At 56.2% G+C, this 14,106-nt stretch overlaps 1 protein-coding gene across 1 annotated transcript; it reads left to right on the top strand.

Moving 5' to 3' along the window:
• The first annotated feature begins 1,804 nt into the window (after positions 1-1,804).
• LOC100548218 (nuclear receptor ROR-beta-like) lies at positions 1,805-11,769 on the top strand. Its single transcript, XM_031557080.1, has 10 exons — positions 1,805-2,137; positions 4,643-4,933; positions 5,022-5,163; positions 5,700-6,113; positions 6,696-6,817; positions 7,380-7,512; positions 8,379-8,486; positions 9,238-9,348; positions 9,644-9,756; positions 10,301-11,769. The coding sequence occupies exons 1-10, from the start codon at positions 1,805-1,807 to the stop codon at positions 10,460-10,462; spliced, it is 1,929 nt and encodes a 642-aa protein (XP_031412940.1). The 3' UTR covers positions 10,463-11,769.
• Positions 11,770-14,106: the final 2,337 nt, after the last annotated feature.

Raw genomic sequence — 14,106 nt, 5'->3', positions numbered from 1 at the left:
CCCCCCCACCCCAATTAAAAGCCCTCATTAAACGCCGACCCCCGACGCTGCCCCGCTCCCCCCATTCTCCCCACTGAGAGTTTTTCCCCATCGGGATCCCCTCGGATTCGTACCCGATGGACTCAATCTCCGTTTTCTCCCCCCGAAATCGCCGTTCTGCCCCATTCCTGACAGCTCCTCCGCTCTTCCCTCTCCGGATCCTTCCCCTTGTATAATCCTATAGGGTTTTCAGCCCTTGTTTTTGCAAACGGCGTGGCTGGGAGCGTGCGGGGCTCGGCCGCCTCTCCGAGTTGTCCCAGTGACCCAGATCTGTCATTGGGAAATCAGTGAGGGCGGAGGAGGAGCCTCCCTGCCCGCCCGGCAGTGCGTGCCCGTATGGGCAAAGGACGGCGGCACCCGATGGGGCCCGGTGCCATGGGGTCGGGCCGACAGAGCCCATCGTCGCCTGAAAATGTGGCGTGGGTGAAGGATGGTGGTACCCAATGGGGTCTGATGCGATGGGGTGACAGTGCCCGACGTCACCTGAGAACACGGTGTGGGTAAAAGGCAACGGTACCCAATGGGGTCTGGTGCGATGGGGTCGGGGTGACAGTCCTGCTGTCACCCAAAAATAAAGTATAGGTGGCATCCAGTGGGGTGTGATGGGGTTGGGGTGATGCTGTCTGGATGGGGATGGTGGCTGGGCGATGTCCTGCAGGACTGGGATCCTTTGGGGATGGGGTTAGCAGCACTGCAGTCTTAATTTGTGCAACGGGGTTGAGCAGCACGCGTCGTCCCAAAGGTTTTATCCCCAGGACCCCGTTGAAACGGTGCAGCAAACTGAGAGGTGAAGGGGATGGGGGTCCCTGGGCCCCCTCAGCGGGCTGGGGGAAGCCTGGTGCAGCAGGAAGGGGTCCATGAGGCAGCGGGGTGACCCCACAGCATCGCTGCAGTGGGCTGTTCTGAAAACTGCTGGGATGTAAATCTCACCCTGTTTATGAGAGTGCCTTTATTTAACCCTACGGTGTTAAACCCCCCCTCAGCTGGCTGTGGGGCTACAGGGGACCTTCCCCAGCCCCATTACCCCCTTTCTCCCCAGCCCCATTACTTCCACCCCTGCTCCATTACCCCAATCTGCCCTCCCCAGCCGCATTACCCCATTCCCCACCTCCATTGCCCTCCTCCCCAGCCCCGTTACTTTCACCCCAGCCCCATTACTCCCCTCCCCAGCCCCATTATCCCCACCCTGTGCCCTCATGTGCCGCTGCCCGCAGCTCCAAAGTGCAAAGGGCTGCACTGCAGGGCCGGGCACTCAGCACCAAACCGGCTGCCACCACAGCACTGTGCACACCCCAAAACGCAAGCTGGCCCCATGCGGGACCCCACCACCTCACAGGAAACCTCACAGCATCCCTCAGGGCCCCCCAGCATCACCCCCAACCCCGCCTTATGTAACACCCCAATGGAGTGGATCTGCCTGTACCGGTGACCCCGCACTTTGCACAGCTCCCTGTCCCGTGCTGGGTTACCCACAGCATGCATTTATAGGGGTTTTTTTTGGGAGGGGACCCCTGAGGTGCAGCCTTGTGCTCTGTTTGTGCCGGCAATAAATCCCTTTTATTTATTTTTCCCTCCGCTCTCGCCCGAGGCTGCCATCCCTAAATGCAATCATGGGTAATTAGTGAGGGAGCTCAGCTCTCCTGGCCCGGGGACAAACCGGGGATGCAATGGGGATGGGGGGATGCATTGCTCTGGGGTTCCCCACATCCCCACGTCCCCTCCTGAGCCCACAGTGGGGAAATACAGACAAGGGGTGGGGGTCTCTATGAGGGGGGACGGGGTCCCCGTGCCGTGGCAGGGCGCACAGACCCACTGTGGCCACACACCGGGGGTCCCCAAAGTCCCCATAGTGAAGGGTGACAGCGCCGTGGGGACACGACAGAGCCCATCCCACAGAGGGGGCAGCGGCTGCGGCGTTACACAAGCGTGCAGAACAGAAAGTGTGTCAGTGGGACAGGAGGACGGCGTGGGCTCGGCGGATGGACAGACGGACGTGGGGCCGATTGCCACCATGCAGCCGAGCCCGACGGCCGGACGGTGCCCTTACATAATGGACAGCAGTGGCAGCGGGCCCACAATTGGGCAACGAATATTTACAGTGGGAGGAGAGCAAACACTGCGCCGGGACAATTTAATTGCGGGATGGGGATCGGTCGTTTTAACCCTTTTTTTTTTTCCCCCTTCTTCATTCTTCTTTTTTTCCTCTTATTTAGCTCAGTTTTGCTTCCTGGGTAGGTGAAGAGTTTGTTTCTTCTCCCACTAAAAAAAGTCTTTTCCACCCCGGCACGGTGCTCATACGGTGCTGGGATTGGCACTGCCCCAATGGGGAAACTGAGGCACGAGGGAGGCGGGCAGCGGTGATTCAGGCAGGGTTACAAACAGAGCAGCAATTAAAAGCTGTTCTGACACTTAATTGCCACCACGCCGCACTTACGGCTGCACCCCCACGTCAGTTATTTGGGGCTGACGTCTCAGCTACGGGTCAGGTGCTGGCGCTGTAATTAGCAGCATTCCCAATTAAGAGCTCGGAGTGGCTCCCGATTGATCGCCTTGGTTTCTCCTGTAGGGCGGGTTGGGGGATGGGGGGTCAGGAGGTGCTGCTGAGCTTCGGAGCATCTCAGCCCCTACAGACCCCCCCCAAAAAAAAGGTGCTGGGTTGTGTGGAGGAGGCATTTCTCAGCTCTCGGGGTCAGGATTTGGTAGGGATTGGAGTGAGCTTCCCCAGTGCTGCAATCACCAGGCTGGGTATCGGCTGCGGGCGGAGGATGCATCACCCGGCGGCTGCAATTAACCTTGCATAACGAACCCCGCTTCCTGCCGGGGGTGGCACCACCTCCATCCCCCCAGTGATGCCGATGGGTGCTGGGGTGGGATGGAGTCCCTGTGGTTTGTGTGGGTTTGGGGCACACGCTGCAGCAGGAGGGGGATTTGGGGTTGTCTTGGAATGGTTGAACGTTGGTTGCCGTCGCGGTGTGTTGGCTGAAGTGGGTGATGCTGTGTGGCTGCAATGGGGACTGAAGGGAGGCGAATGGAGGGCTCAAAACCCCATCAGTGGGGCAACAGGGGGCACAGAACCCCACCCCAAACCCACATCAGTGGGTCAATGGAGGGCACAGCGCTCCATCTCAATCCCCCAGCCACTGCTTGTTGGCCCACTGATGGCCACCTGATGGTTCTCTGCCCCCTATTGACCCACTGTTGGGGGTTCTGAGCCCTTCATTGGCCCACTGATGGGGTTTTGTGCAATCCATTGGCCCACTGATGGGGGTTCGGGATGGGGCTCTGTGCCCCCTATTGGCCCATTGAGTTGGGTTTATGATGGGCCAATAGGGGGCACAGAGCCCCATCTCGAATCCCCATCAGTGGGTCAGTAGAGGGCTCAGAACCCAATCAGTGGGTCAATAGGGGGCTCAGTTGATCCTCCAGCCGCTGTTTCTTGGGTTCAGGATGGGGTTCACTGAGTTGGGTTTGTGATGGGCCAATAGAGGGCACAGAACCCCATCCTGAACCTCCATCAGTGGGCCGGTGGAGTGCACTGAACCTCATCAGTGGGTCAATAGAGGACTCAGAACCCGATATATGGGCCAACAGGGGGCACAGAACCCAACAATGGGCCAGTAGAAGGCTCAGAAACCCATATATGGGCCAATAGAAGGCACAGCACCCCATCTTGATCCCCCAACCACTGCTTCTTGGCCCATTGCTGGGAGTTCGGAATGGGGTTCAGCGTCCATTGAGTTGGATTTGTGATGGGCCAATAGGGGGCACAGAAGCCCATCCTGAACCCCCATCAGTGGGCCAATGGATTGCACAGAACCCCATCAGTGGGCCAATGAAGGGCTCAGAACCCCCAACAGTGGGTCAACAGGGGGCAGAGAACCCCAACAGTGGGCTGATAAAGGGTTCAGAACCCATCAATGGGCCAACGGAGGGCACAGCACCCCATCTTGATCTCCCAGCTGCTGTTTCTTGGCCCTTTGATGGGGGTTCAGGGTGGGGTTCAGCGCACACTGAGTTGGGTTTGCAATGGGCCAATAGAGGGCACAGAACCCCATCCCAAACCTTGCAGAGGACCCTGGGGGTGATGTCTGGGAGGGCAGAGGAAGGCAGCAGGGACTTACCCACACCGGGGATTTGCACAGACCGTGGGGATTTTCAGTGCCCATAATCTGGCCGCAGGGTTTATTTTGGCGCGGCGGCGGCTGCACAGAACCCCTGGGGGGAAGGGGGGGATTAGCAGTGCAGCGATGCTGGGAGGCACGTACCAGTGCTATGGGGGGGTGGGGGGACAGCACCGGGCCGGATCTGGGGCAGCTGGAACACGAGGACGAAGCCTATTAGCAGCTCAGTGCCAGCGAAGCAGAAGCGGGAGGGAAGCGGATTTGCTGGAGGACCTTGAGCTGAGCATTGCTATATTGGGGCTGGGGGATGCGGGTGGGGGGCACCGGCAGTGGGGTGGGGGCAAGGATGGGGTCTCACCCCGTGCACGGGGTCCGCAGTGCTCCCGGCCCCATAAGCAAGCGAGAAATGAGGGGCACCATCCCAAAACTGCGTTCGGGGAGGGCTGGTGCGTGGTTGCGCTGTGCTAAAAAAGTCTTAAAAGGGTTTTCTGCTCAATTCCTGTGCCCCACAGTGGCCTTTTTGGGGGTCCTGGCATAGCGTTCCCACAGATGATGCAGCAAGGGGTGAGCTGTGGGCAGTGCAGCTGTTGGGCAGCACGGCCGTGCCTCAGTTTCCCCATCCTTCGCCAAATGGGGACGGGCGGTCTCCTCGTTTCCCTCACACTGCATTTTTCCCTTTTGCCACAGCCCAAATCGAGGTGATCCCCTGCAAGATCTGCGGGGACAAGTCCTCGGGGATCCACTACGGCGTCATCACCTGCGAAGGCTGCAAGGTGAGAGCCGTGCGGGGCCGGGTGGGTGCTGCCATCCCACAGGGATGCTGCCATCCCACCTTCCCAACCCCACTGCTGTCCCTTGTAGGGTTTTTTCCGGCGGAGCCAGCAGAACAATGCCAGCTATTCCTGCTCACGGCAGAGGAACTGCCTGATCGACCGCACCAACCGCAACCGCTGCCAGCACTGCCGTCTGCAGAAATGCTTGGCGCTGGGCATGTCCCGTGATGGTGAGCTGCCACAGAGCATGGGGCACCTTGAAATGGGGAGAAATATGTGGGTTTGGGGTGGGTTTTTTTTTAATGGGGAAAGTTTCAGTGGATTCTGTTTGGGTTGGGCCGAGGAAGGAGGTGCTCCAATGGTGCGTGGGCTGATAGAGGGCAGAGAACCCCATCACAGAGCCGTATCGATGGCCAATAGAGGGCACAGAACCCCATTAATGACCAAAAGAGTTCACAGAACCCCTTCAGTGGCCAACAGAGGGCACAGAACCCCATCAATGGGCCAACAGAGGGCACAGATCCACATCAATGGGCCAACAGAGGGCACAGAACTCATCAGTGGCCAAAAGAGTTTACAGAACCCATCAATAGCCAACAGACGGCACGGATCCTCATCAGTGGGCCGATAGAGGGCACAGAACCCCATCAATGGCCAATAGAGGGCACAGAATCCCATTACAAACCCACATCAATGGGCCAACAGAGGGTTGGTCAACCCCACTGTGCTGACTCCACGACACCGTTGTGTTTTCCACCCCCTGCAGCGGTGAAGTTTGGCCGCATGTCCAAGAAGCAGCGGGACAGCCTCTACGCCGAGGTACAGAAGCACCAGCAGAGACAGGAGCAGAGCGGTGGCCCCAAGGATGAGCCCGAACCCCTGAGCCGCATCTACACCACCAGTGTCAGCAGTGGCCTCTCAGACCTGGATGACATCTCCACGCTGTCTGATGGGCTCCTCTTCGACTTCCCCCTCACTCCTGATGGCAGCAGCACCTACTACAACCTCGACCTGCTGGCCTCGGCTCAGCCCTCACCTGATCAGTCCAGCCTGGATGTGGCCGACGCCACGCTCATCAAACAGGAATCCATCTATGAGCTGATGCTGGAGCCAGCCCTGTTTGCACATGGTGCACTGGAGGGCAGCCAGCTGGCTGGGGACATCTCCGTCCTTGAGATTGGTGAGGGACGAGTTGATTGGAAGAGTCCTTAAAGGTCACAGAACTGTGGAACGATTGGGTTGGAGGGGTCCGTAAGGATCATAGAACAATGGGATGGTTGGGATGGGAAGGGTCATAAAGATTCTAAAATGATAGAATGGTTGGGATGGAAAGGACTCTAAAGATCATAGAAGCACAGAATGAGTTGGTTGGAAGAGACCCTAAAGATCACAGTACTGTAAGATGGTTGGGGTGGGAGGGGTCATAAAGATTTCTAAAATGATAGAGTGGTTGGGATGGAAAGGACTCTAAAGATCATAGAAGCATGGAATGAGTTGGTTGGAAGAGACCCTAAAGATCACAGTACTGTAAGATGGTTGGGTTGGAAGGGATCCCAAAGCCCTGCCATGGGTTGGGTGCCCCCCAGCAGCTCAGGCTGCCCAGGGCCCCGTGGAGACCCCCAGGGATGGGGCACCCACAGCTCCAAGCAGTGCCAGGGCATCACCTCTATAGAGCACAGAATTTCCCCTTCACATCTGACCTAAATTTCCCCTCTTCCACTTTGAACCATTCCCCCATATTCTATCCCCCACCGCTTTGCAGACCGGATCGCCCAAAACGTGGTCAAGTCGCACCTGGAGACCTGCCAGTACACGGCAGAGGAGCTGAAGCACCTGGCCTGGAGCCTCTACTCCCCGGAGGAGGTCCGTGCCCTGCAGAGCAAGGTGAGATCCATCATAGGATCATGGAATCATCCAGTTGGAAAAGAACTCTCAGACCCCCAAGTCCAACCTCAAAGCATCCCGCCGTGCCCACTGGTCGTGCCCCTCATCTTCGCAGTTCAGAACAGCTCCAGGGACGGTGACCCCATCACCGCCTCCTCCAGTTCCAATGCATCACCACTCTTTTGGATATTGTTCTTAATACACAGCACATTTCTGCTCCTCTTGGGATCTGGTTGACCCCACTGTGGTCAGGATCCATGTTCCACCCCAGCCCCAAATTTCTGTTGGGATCAGATTGATCCCAGCGTGGTCAGGACCCATGTTCCACCCCAAACCCAAACTTCTGTTGGGATCTGGTTGACCCCATTATGATTGGGACCCATGTTTCATCCCAACCCAAGCCCAGCGGTACTCCACGCAAGGACCCCTTTGCCCATCTCCAAAGCCTTTTAGAGCCATAGGGGTGGATCATGGGTTGGGATCAACGGGGAGGTGGGAGGTGGGCGGTGGGAATGCCCCAGGTGCCAGTGAGCCCTAAGGGCTGTCCCTGTTGACCCCGCAGAGCTGTGAGGCCATGTGGCAGCAGTGCTCGCTGCACATCTCCAATGCCATCCAGTACGTGGTGGAGTTCGCCAAGCGCATCGATGGCTTCATGGAGCTCTGCCAGAACGACCAGATCATCCTCCTCAAAGCCGGTAAGGGCCGTCCCCAGAGCCACCCCAAGCAGAGATTTCCCTTTGGTGAAATATTGGGGTCACAACTGAAAGCCAAACAACAACAACAACAACAACAAAAAACAAAAGCAAACCCAAATGGGAGCTATGGGAATAAACCCCAAACCCGAACTCAAATGGGATCTATTGGAATAAACCTCAAACTTAAATGGGATCTACGGGAATAAACCTAAAACTCAAATGGGATCCATTGGAATAAACCTCAAACTTAAATGGGATCTATGGGAATAAACCTCAAACTCAAATGGGATCCATGGGAATAAGTCCAAAACCCAAACTCAAATGGGATCTATGGGAATAAACCTCAAACTCAAATGGGATCTATGGGAATAAGTCCAAAACCCAAACTCAAATGGGATCTATGGGAATAAACCTCAAACTCAAATGGGATACGTGGGAATAAACCTCAAACTTAAATGGGATCCATGGGAATAAGTCCAAAACCCAAACTCAAATGGGATCTATGGGAATAAGTCCAAAACCCAAACTCAAATGGGATCTATGGGAATAAACCTCAAACTCAAATGGGATCTATGGGAATAAGTCCAAAATCCAAACTCAAATGGGATCTATCGGAATAAACCCCAAACCCAAACCCAAATGGGATCTGTTGAAATAAACCCAAAATTCAGACCCAAACCCAAATGGGACCTATTGGAATAAACCCCAAACCCATATTGGATCTATCTAACCACTGTGCTCTTGGGAATGAACAATCTGGACCCCAAACTCGCACGGGGGGCTTTTCTCTCTCTTCCATTTGGTTGTGGGATGATGGAACCCCCTGCCCTCCCCTCCCTCGCCTGCTGTCCCTCTGCCTGTGCCAGGTTGCCTCGAGGTTCTCCTGCTCCGCATGATCCGCGCCTTCAACCCCCTGAACAACACCGTGCTCTTCGAGGGGAAGTTTGGTGGCGTGCAGATGTTCAAGGCGCTCGGTGAGATCCGCTTCGGGGCCTCTTTGGGGCACCCTTCTCCTTTTGATGCCTGGATGGGGCATGCCCCATAGCTGGGATCCCTAAGGATCCGTCCCTATGGCTGGAAAAGAACTCCGGGATCATCCGTCCAACCTTAATGCCAACCTTCTGTTGGGATTGGGTTGACCCCACTGTGGTCAGGACCCATGTTCCATCCCAACCCCAACCATTTGTTAGGAGCAGGTTGGCCCGATTGTGGTCAGGACACGTGCTCTACCCCAACCCCAACAATCTGTTGGGATCTGGTTGACCCCACTGTGGTCTGGACCCATGTTCCATCCCAACCCAACCCCAACCATTTGTTGGAATCAGGTTGACCTCATCTGGTTGGGACCCATGTTCCACCCCAATCTCAACCTTCTGTTTGGATCAGATTGGCCCAATTGTGATCGGGACACATATTCCATCCCTCCCCCAGCCTTCTATTGGGATCTGGTTGACCCCATTGTGATCAGAACCCACGTTCCACCCCAACCCCAATCTTCTATTGGGATCTGGTTGACCTCATCATGGTTGGCACCCATATTCCACCCCAACCTCCTATTGGGATCTGGTTGACCCCATTGTGATCAGGACCCATCTTCCACCCCAAGCCCAAAGATGCTCCACACAGGGGACCCCTTTACCCATCTCCAAAAGCTTTTGGGGCCATTGGGGTGGGACGTGGGTTGGGGGCCCCATGGAGCCGTGATGTCCCCCTGTCCCCCTGTAGGGTGCGATGACCTCATCAGCGCCGTCTTCGAGCTGGGGAGGACCCTGTGCCGCCTGCAGCTGTCAGATGAGGAGCTCGCCCTGTTCACTGCCGCTGTGCTGCTCTCCCCGGGTGTGTGGGGACACAGGGGGGTCTGGGGCAAAGCTTAGGGGCGTAGACCCTTAAATCCCAAATGATTTGTAATTTTGGGGGGAAAGGCGGTTGGGGAAAACATGTACAACAAACACATCTGAATGGCGGTGGGTGGAAGAGCTTTATCCCAGTGGCAGGGTTGAGGGTGGTGCGGGGTTGTCCCATGTCCCCAAAGCCACCCCAAGGAGCTGGAAGGGTGGTGGGAAGAGCAGTGGGCACCTATAGTGCGTGGGGTGGGGCTGTACCCATGGCACTGACCTGGCCATCCCCGCAGACCGCCCGTGGCTGACGGAGTCCAAGAAGGTGCAGAAGCTCCAGGACAAGATCTACATGGCCCTACAGCACGAGATCCAGAAGAAACACTCCGCCGAGGACAAGCTCTCAAAGGTAGCAGCGCTGCGGGAGCCCGGCTGGGGGAAAACCCAAAGAACCAAGGGATGGGGATGGGCAGCGTGTGGAGTGCCCAGAAAGCTGTGGGTGCCCCATCTCTGGATGGATCCTGGGCAGCCTGGGCTGGTGGGGGGCAGACAGCCCATGGCAGGGATGGGGCTGGGGGTCTTTAAGGCCCCTTCCAGCCCAACCGTGCTGTGATTTTATGGTTCTGTGATCTTATGGGTCCCCTCCGACACAACCGCCCTATGGCTCCATGTCCTTTAAGATCCCTTCCAACCCAATGTCCCTTCCAACCAATTCATCCCGTGGTTCTGTCACCTTTAGGGTCCCTTCCAACTCAACCATCCTACAGCTGTATGATCTATGAGACCCCTCCCAACCCATTCTACGGTTCTATGGTTCTACCATCTCTGAGGACTCTTCCAACCCAACCATTCTGTGATTCTGTGATCTTTAGGGTCCTTCCCAACCCAATCATTCAATGACTCTATGGTCAATGATTGGGAGCGTGCGCTCACTGCTCCTCCTTTCCCTGCAGATGGTCTCCAAGCTGCCCCTGATGAAGACCATTTGCAACCTGCACTTGGACAAACTGGAATTTTTCCGTCTCCTGCACCCAGAGACGGCCATGAACTTCCCACCCCTCTATAAGGAGGTCTTCAACTCGGAGCTGCAGTACAGCGACCCACGGGAGAGCTAAGGCTGGGAGCTGCCAGCCCCCTCCCCGGCCCCAAATCCGGAGACAGACTGAACGCTGAGGTTTGGGGCCGTCCATTTAAATCGCGTAACCAAACCCAAGACAGCGGGGTTGTGGATTGCAATAGCTCTTGAATGTAAAGCACCTTTGAAGGAAAAGCAAAAGGACTTTGCCATACCCGTGAAATGAATGTGAAATCTCCACTTGGGAGAGGAGATGCTCCTGGAGGTGTGGGGCACCAACTCGTCCCGCGGTGCACGGATCCGGGGGAGAGGAACCAGAGAGGTGTGGGTCCGTGCTCCCCATTAGCAGAACTCATAGGGAGGGACACGGACCGAACCTGGTCATGGAAGAGTCGCCAGGAAGGCGATGGGATTTGGAGAAATGTGGGGTTTCGCAGCCATGTGGTTTGTAGAGTTGTGTCCGAACTCATGGGAGCATCTGTGGGTCCGTCAGCCCCAATTCTGCCCCCGGTGTTGGTAGAACCCATTGAGCGTCCCAGTGCTGAGTGCCAACCGGGGGTGTGCCGCACGTGTTTCCTGCCCTCCCGGATCCTGAAGGTCGACAAGAAGGGAAGAGTCAGAATTGCCTTTTTCATCTTTGGGATTTGTCAACGTCAGCGTCGCCGTCTTCATTTCATCGGCAAAGAAACCATGAAAGCACCTTAAATTGGGGAAGGATGAACCCTCGTGGGAGAGATTTGGGGTTCTGAGTGAGAGGAGTCCATATGGGAAGAGTGGAAGTATTGAATACCAATAATTCAACTGCCCAGCACGGGAACCTGCACTTTTCAGTTCTCTTTATAGGAACGGACTCATTGAGTTATTTATTGGAAGGGATGGAGCGGATTTTCACAAGGAGGGGTTTGGGGCCCTGTAGTGCTGCCATCCCAAAGCCAAACCCAGGGGTCTTGGTGGTACGTGTCAAAAGGGATGGGAATGGAGCGCCGGAACCTTAACCCTACCCCTACCCCTTACCCCTTAACCGTACCTCTAACCCTAATCCCTACCCCTAATCCTAACTGTAACCCCTAACCCATGACCCAGAACCCAGAACCCTACCCCCTAATCCTAACCCCTAACTCTTAACCCTAACCCCTAACTCTTAAACCCAACCCATAACCCTGACTCCTAACCCCCACCCCTAAACTTAACCCTAACCGTAACCCCTAACCTATAAACCTAATTCTTACCGCTACCCCCTACTCCTATCCCTTAACCCCTAACTCTTAACCCTGCCCCTAATTCCTACCCATGACCCTACCCCTTAACCCCTTACCCATGCCCTACCCCCTACCCCTAACCCCCTAACCCTCTTACCCTTACCTCTTACCACCTACCCCTTACCCCCTTACCTTACGCCCTAACCCTCTTCCTCTTTTCCTACTCCCTAACCCTCTTCTTCTTTTCCTACCCCTAACCCCTGCCCCCTAACCCTCTTACCCATAACCCCTACCCCCCTTACCCTTATCCCTACCCCCTTACCGTACCCCCTAACCCTTTTACCCTTATTCCCCAACCCTTTTCCCCCTTCCCCCTTCCCCCTAACCCTCACCCCTCTCTCTCACCCCCCTCCAGCCCCATGGGGCTGCGCTCTCCATGTGCGCTCCGTTCCACGTGGATGCGTTCATCTGCCCGCGTCCCCCCACACTGTGTATAAAACAGATCAAACATAAATTATATCTATTCCTGTGAATGTCGGTGCAAAGAGAATGCTCTCGACGAAGCTCCGATTGCTTTTATCTTATTTTAAGCTCTATGAATGAATGGAAGGAATGGGAGATCCCGCGTTCCGTGTCCCGGCTCTGCACCCATGGGTGCTGGTGACCCCGATGGGAACCCACTGCAGTTTAGGGGACATGCGTGGGATGTTCTGTCCGATGGGAATTTCTATTTTTTTAAAGAAAAGAAAATGATGAATAAAACCTCTTTGGGCCCACGCAGCCGTAGGAGCGGAGAAGTGTTTATTTAAGGACTTTGTCGGACTTTTTTCATAATGTCAAATAAAGATGAGATGGATGGAGAGCGCTGTGTGGAGGGGAACGTGTGGGGCTGCATGGGAACAATGTGGGGAGCAGTGAGTGTGACCCCAGTGGTGCTGAGCGGGTTTCCATGCATGGAACCCACTGCTGCATTCGCCCCATAACCTCCAGCACCCACCCAGACTGGTAGCCCAGTGTCCCCAGTAGTGCCTGTTCAGTGGGGCAGAGGGATCTCTGCAGGCGTGGGGCTCAAATATTCCCTTCCTACTTGTGTTCCCACAGTGCCTGACCCATAGAACCTGACCCACAGAACCTGACCCACAACCTCACCCCCAGCACCTGACCCATAGAACCTGAACCACAGTGCTGGACCCCATAGAACCTGACTCCATACAACCTGATCTACAGCATCTGACCCATAGAACTTGACCAATACAACTTGATCCCATAGCATCTGACCCATAGAACTTGACCAATAGAACTTGATCCCATAGCACCTGACCCACAGAACCGGACCCCCCAGCATCTTACCCATACAACCTGACCCACAGCGCCTGACCCACAGCACAGGACTCATAGGACCTGACTTACAGGACCTAACACCACAGCACCTGACCTCACAGCTCCTGATCCCACAGGACCTGACCCACAGAACCTCACCCTACAGGATCTGACCCATAGAACCTGACCCCTAGCAACAGACCCATAAGATCTGAACCACAGCACCTGACCCATAGAACCTGACCCCAGTCAGAACCTCACTCCACGGCACTGGACCCATGGAACCTGACCCTCAGATGTGTGTGGGGCTGAGCTCCCCATTGGGTTCTGGCAGCCCCATGACACTGCTGTGGGGACACGTGGGGTCCACGGCTGCCTCTGAAGCAGCAGCCTCCCAAATTGTTTCTTATTTTAACAGAGATACTGGTTTTTTTGGACTTATTTTGAGGTCCCTCTGGAAAGCTAGGCCTTCTCTGATATTTTGGGGCCACCACCCCTCCAACGCCGACGACATGACTGAGGGCTGCCACGTGGTGGCAAACATCCCCTTCGGCTGCGACGGATTTCAGTCCTCCACCTCTCCCATAATTATGTCCCTCTCCGCTCCCCGTAGTGCAGTCAGCCCGCACCGTCACGTGATGTGCGGCGGGGCGCCGCCGCGATGCACTCTGGGAGCTGTAGTCCGAAGCGCGGGGGGCGCTGCGGCCGCGCTGCGGTTTGGGACTCTCTTTCCCATCGAACCCCGCGGCGCGGGGGAGCGGGGGAGCGGCGCTGAGCGGAGCGGAGCGGGCGGCGGTGCGTGCGGGGCTGCGGTGATCCGTTCGGGGCACGTGGGGCCCTGAGAGAACAGCGGGGTGCTGGGGGGGGAGGGTCCTTGCAGGTCAGTGGTGGAGAGGTTGGGGTGGAGGGTCCTTGCAGGTCAACTATGGAGAGGTTGGGGTGGGAGGTCAACTATGGAGTGGTTGGGTGAGAGGGTCCTTACAGATCAGTGGTGGAGTGGTTGGGGTGGAAGGGTCCTTGCAGGTCAATGCTGAGGTGTTTGGGGTAAGGGGGTCCTTAGAAGTCAACTGTGGAAAGATTGGGGTGAGAGGGTCCTTGCAGGTCAATGGTGAAGTGGTTGGGGTGGAGGGTCTTTACAGGTCGATTATAGAGACGTTGGGTGGGA

Source organism: Meleagris gallopavo, chromosome 30 (genome assembly GCF_000146605.3).
Source record: "Meleagris gallopavo isolate NT-WF06-2002-E0010 breed Aviagen turkey brand Nicholas breeding stock chromosome 30, Turkey_5.1, whole genome shotgun sequence".
Taxonomy (NCBI): Eukaryota; Metazoa; Chordata; class Aves; order Galliformes; family Phasianidae; genus Meleagris; species Meleagris gallopavo.
The sequence above is the reverse complement of the archived record's forward strand: the minus strand, read 5'-3'. Positions and strand labels throughout refer to the sequence as shown.

What these genes read in the sequence shown, in the direction of transcription:
- LOC100548218 (XM_031557080.1), top strand. Translation starts at nt 1,805, where the DNA reads ATGAGGGGGGACGGGGTCCCCGTGCCGTGGCAGGGCGCACAGACCCAC. An exon ending in GCTGGGCATGTCCCGTGATG is followed by an intron (nt 5,164 to 5,699) that starts GTGAGCTGCCAC and finishes CACCCCCTGCAG; the next exon opens with CGGTGAAGTTTGGCCGCATG. An exon ending in GCAGATGTTCAAGGCGCTCG is followed by an intron (nt 8,487 to 9,237) that starts GTGAGATCCGCT and finishes GTCCCCCTGTAG; the next exon opens with GGTGCGATGACCTCATCAGC.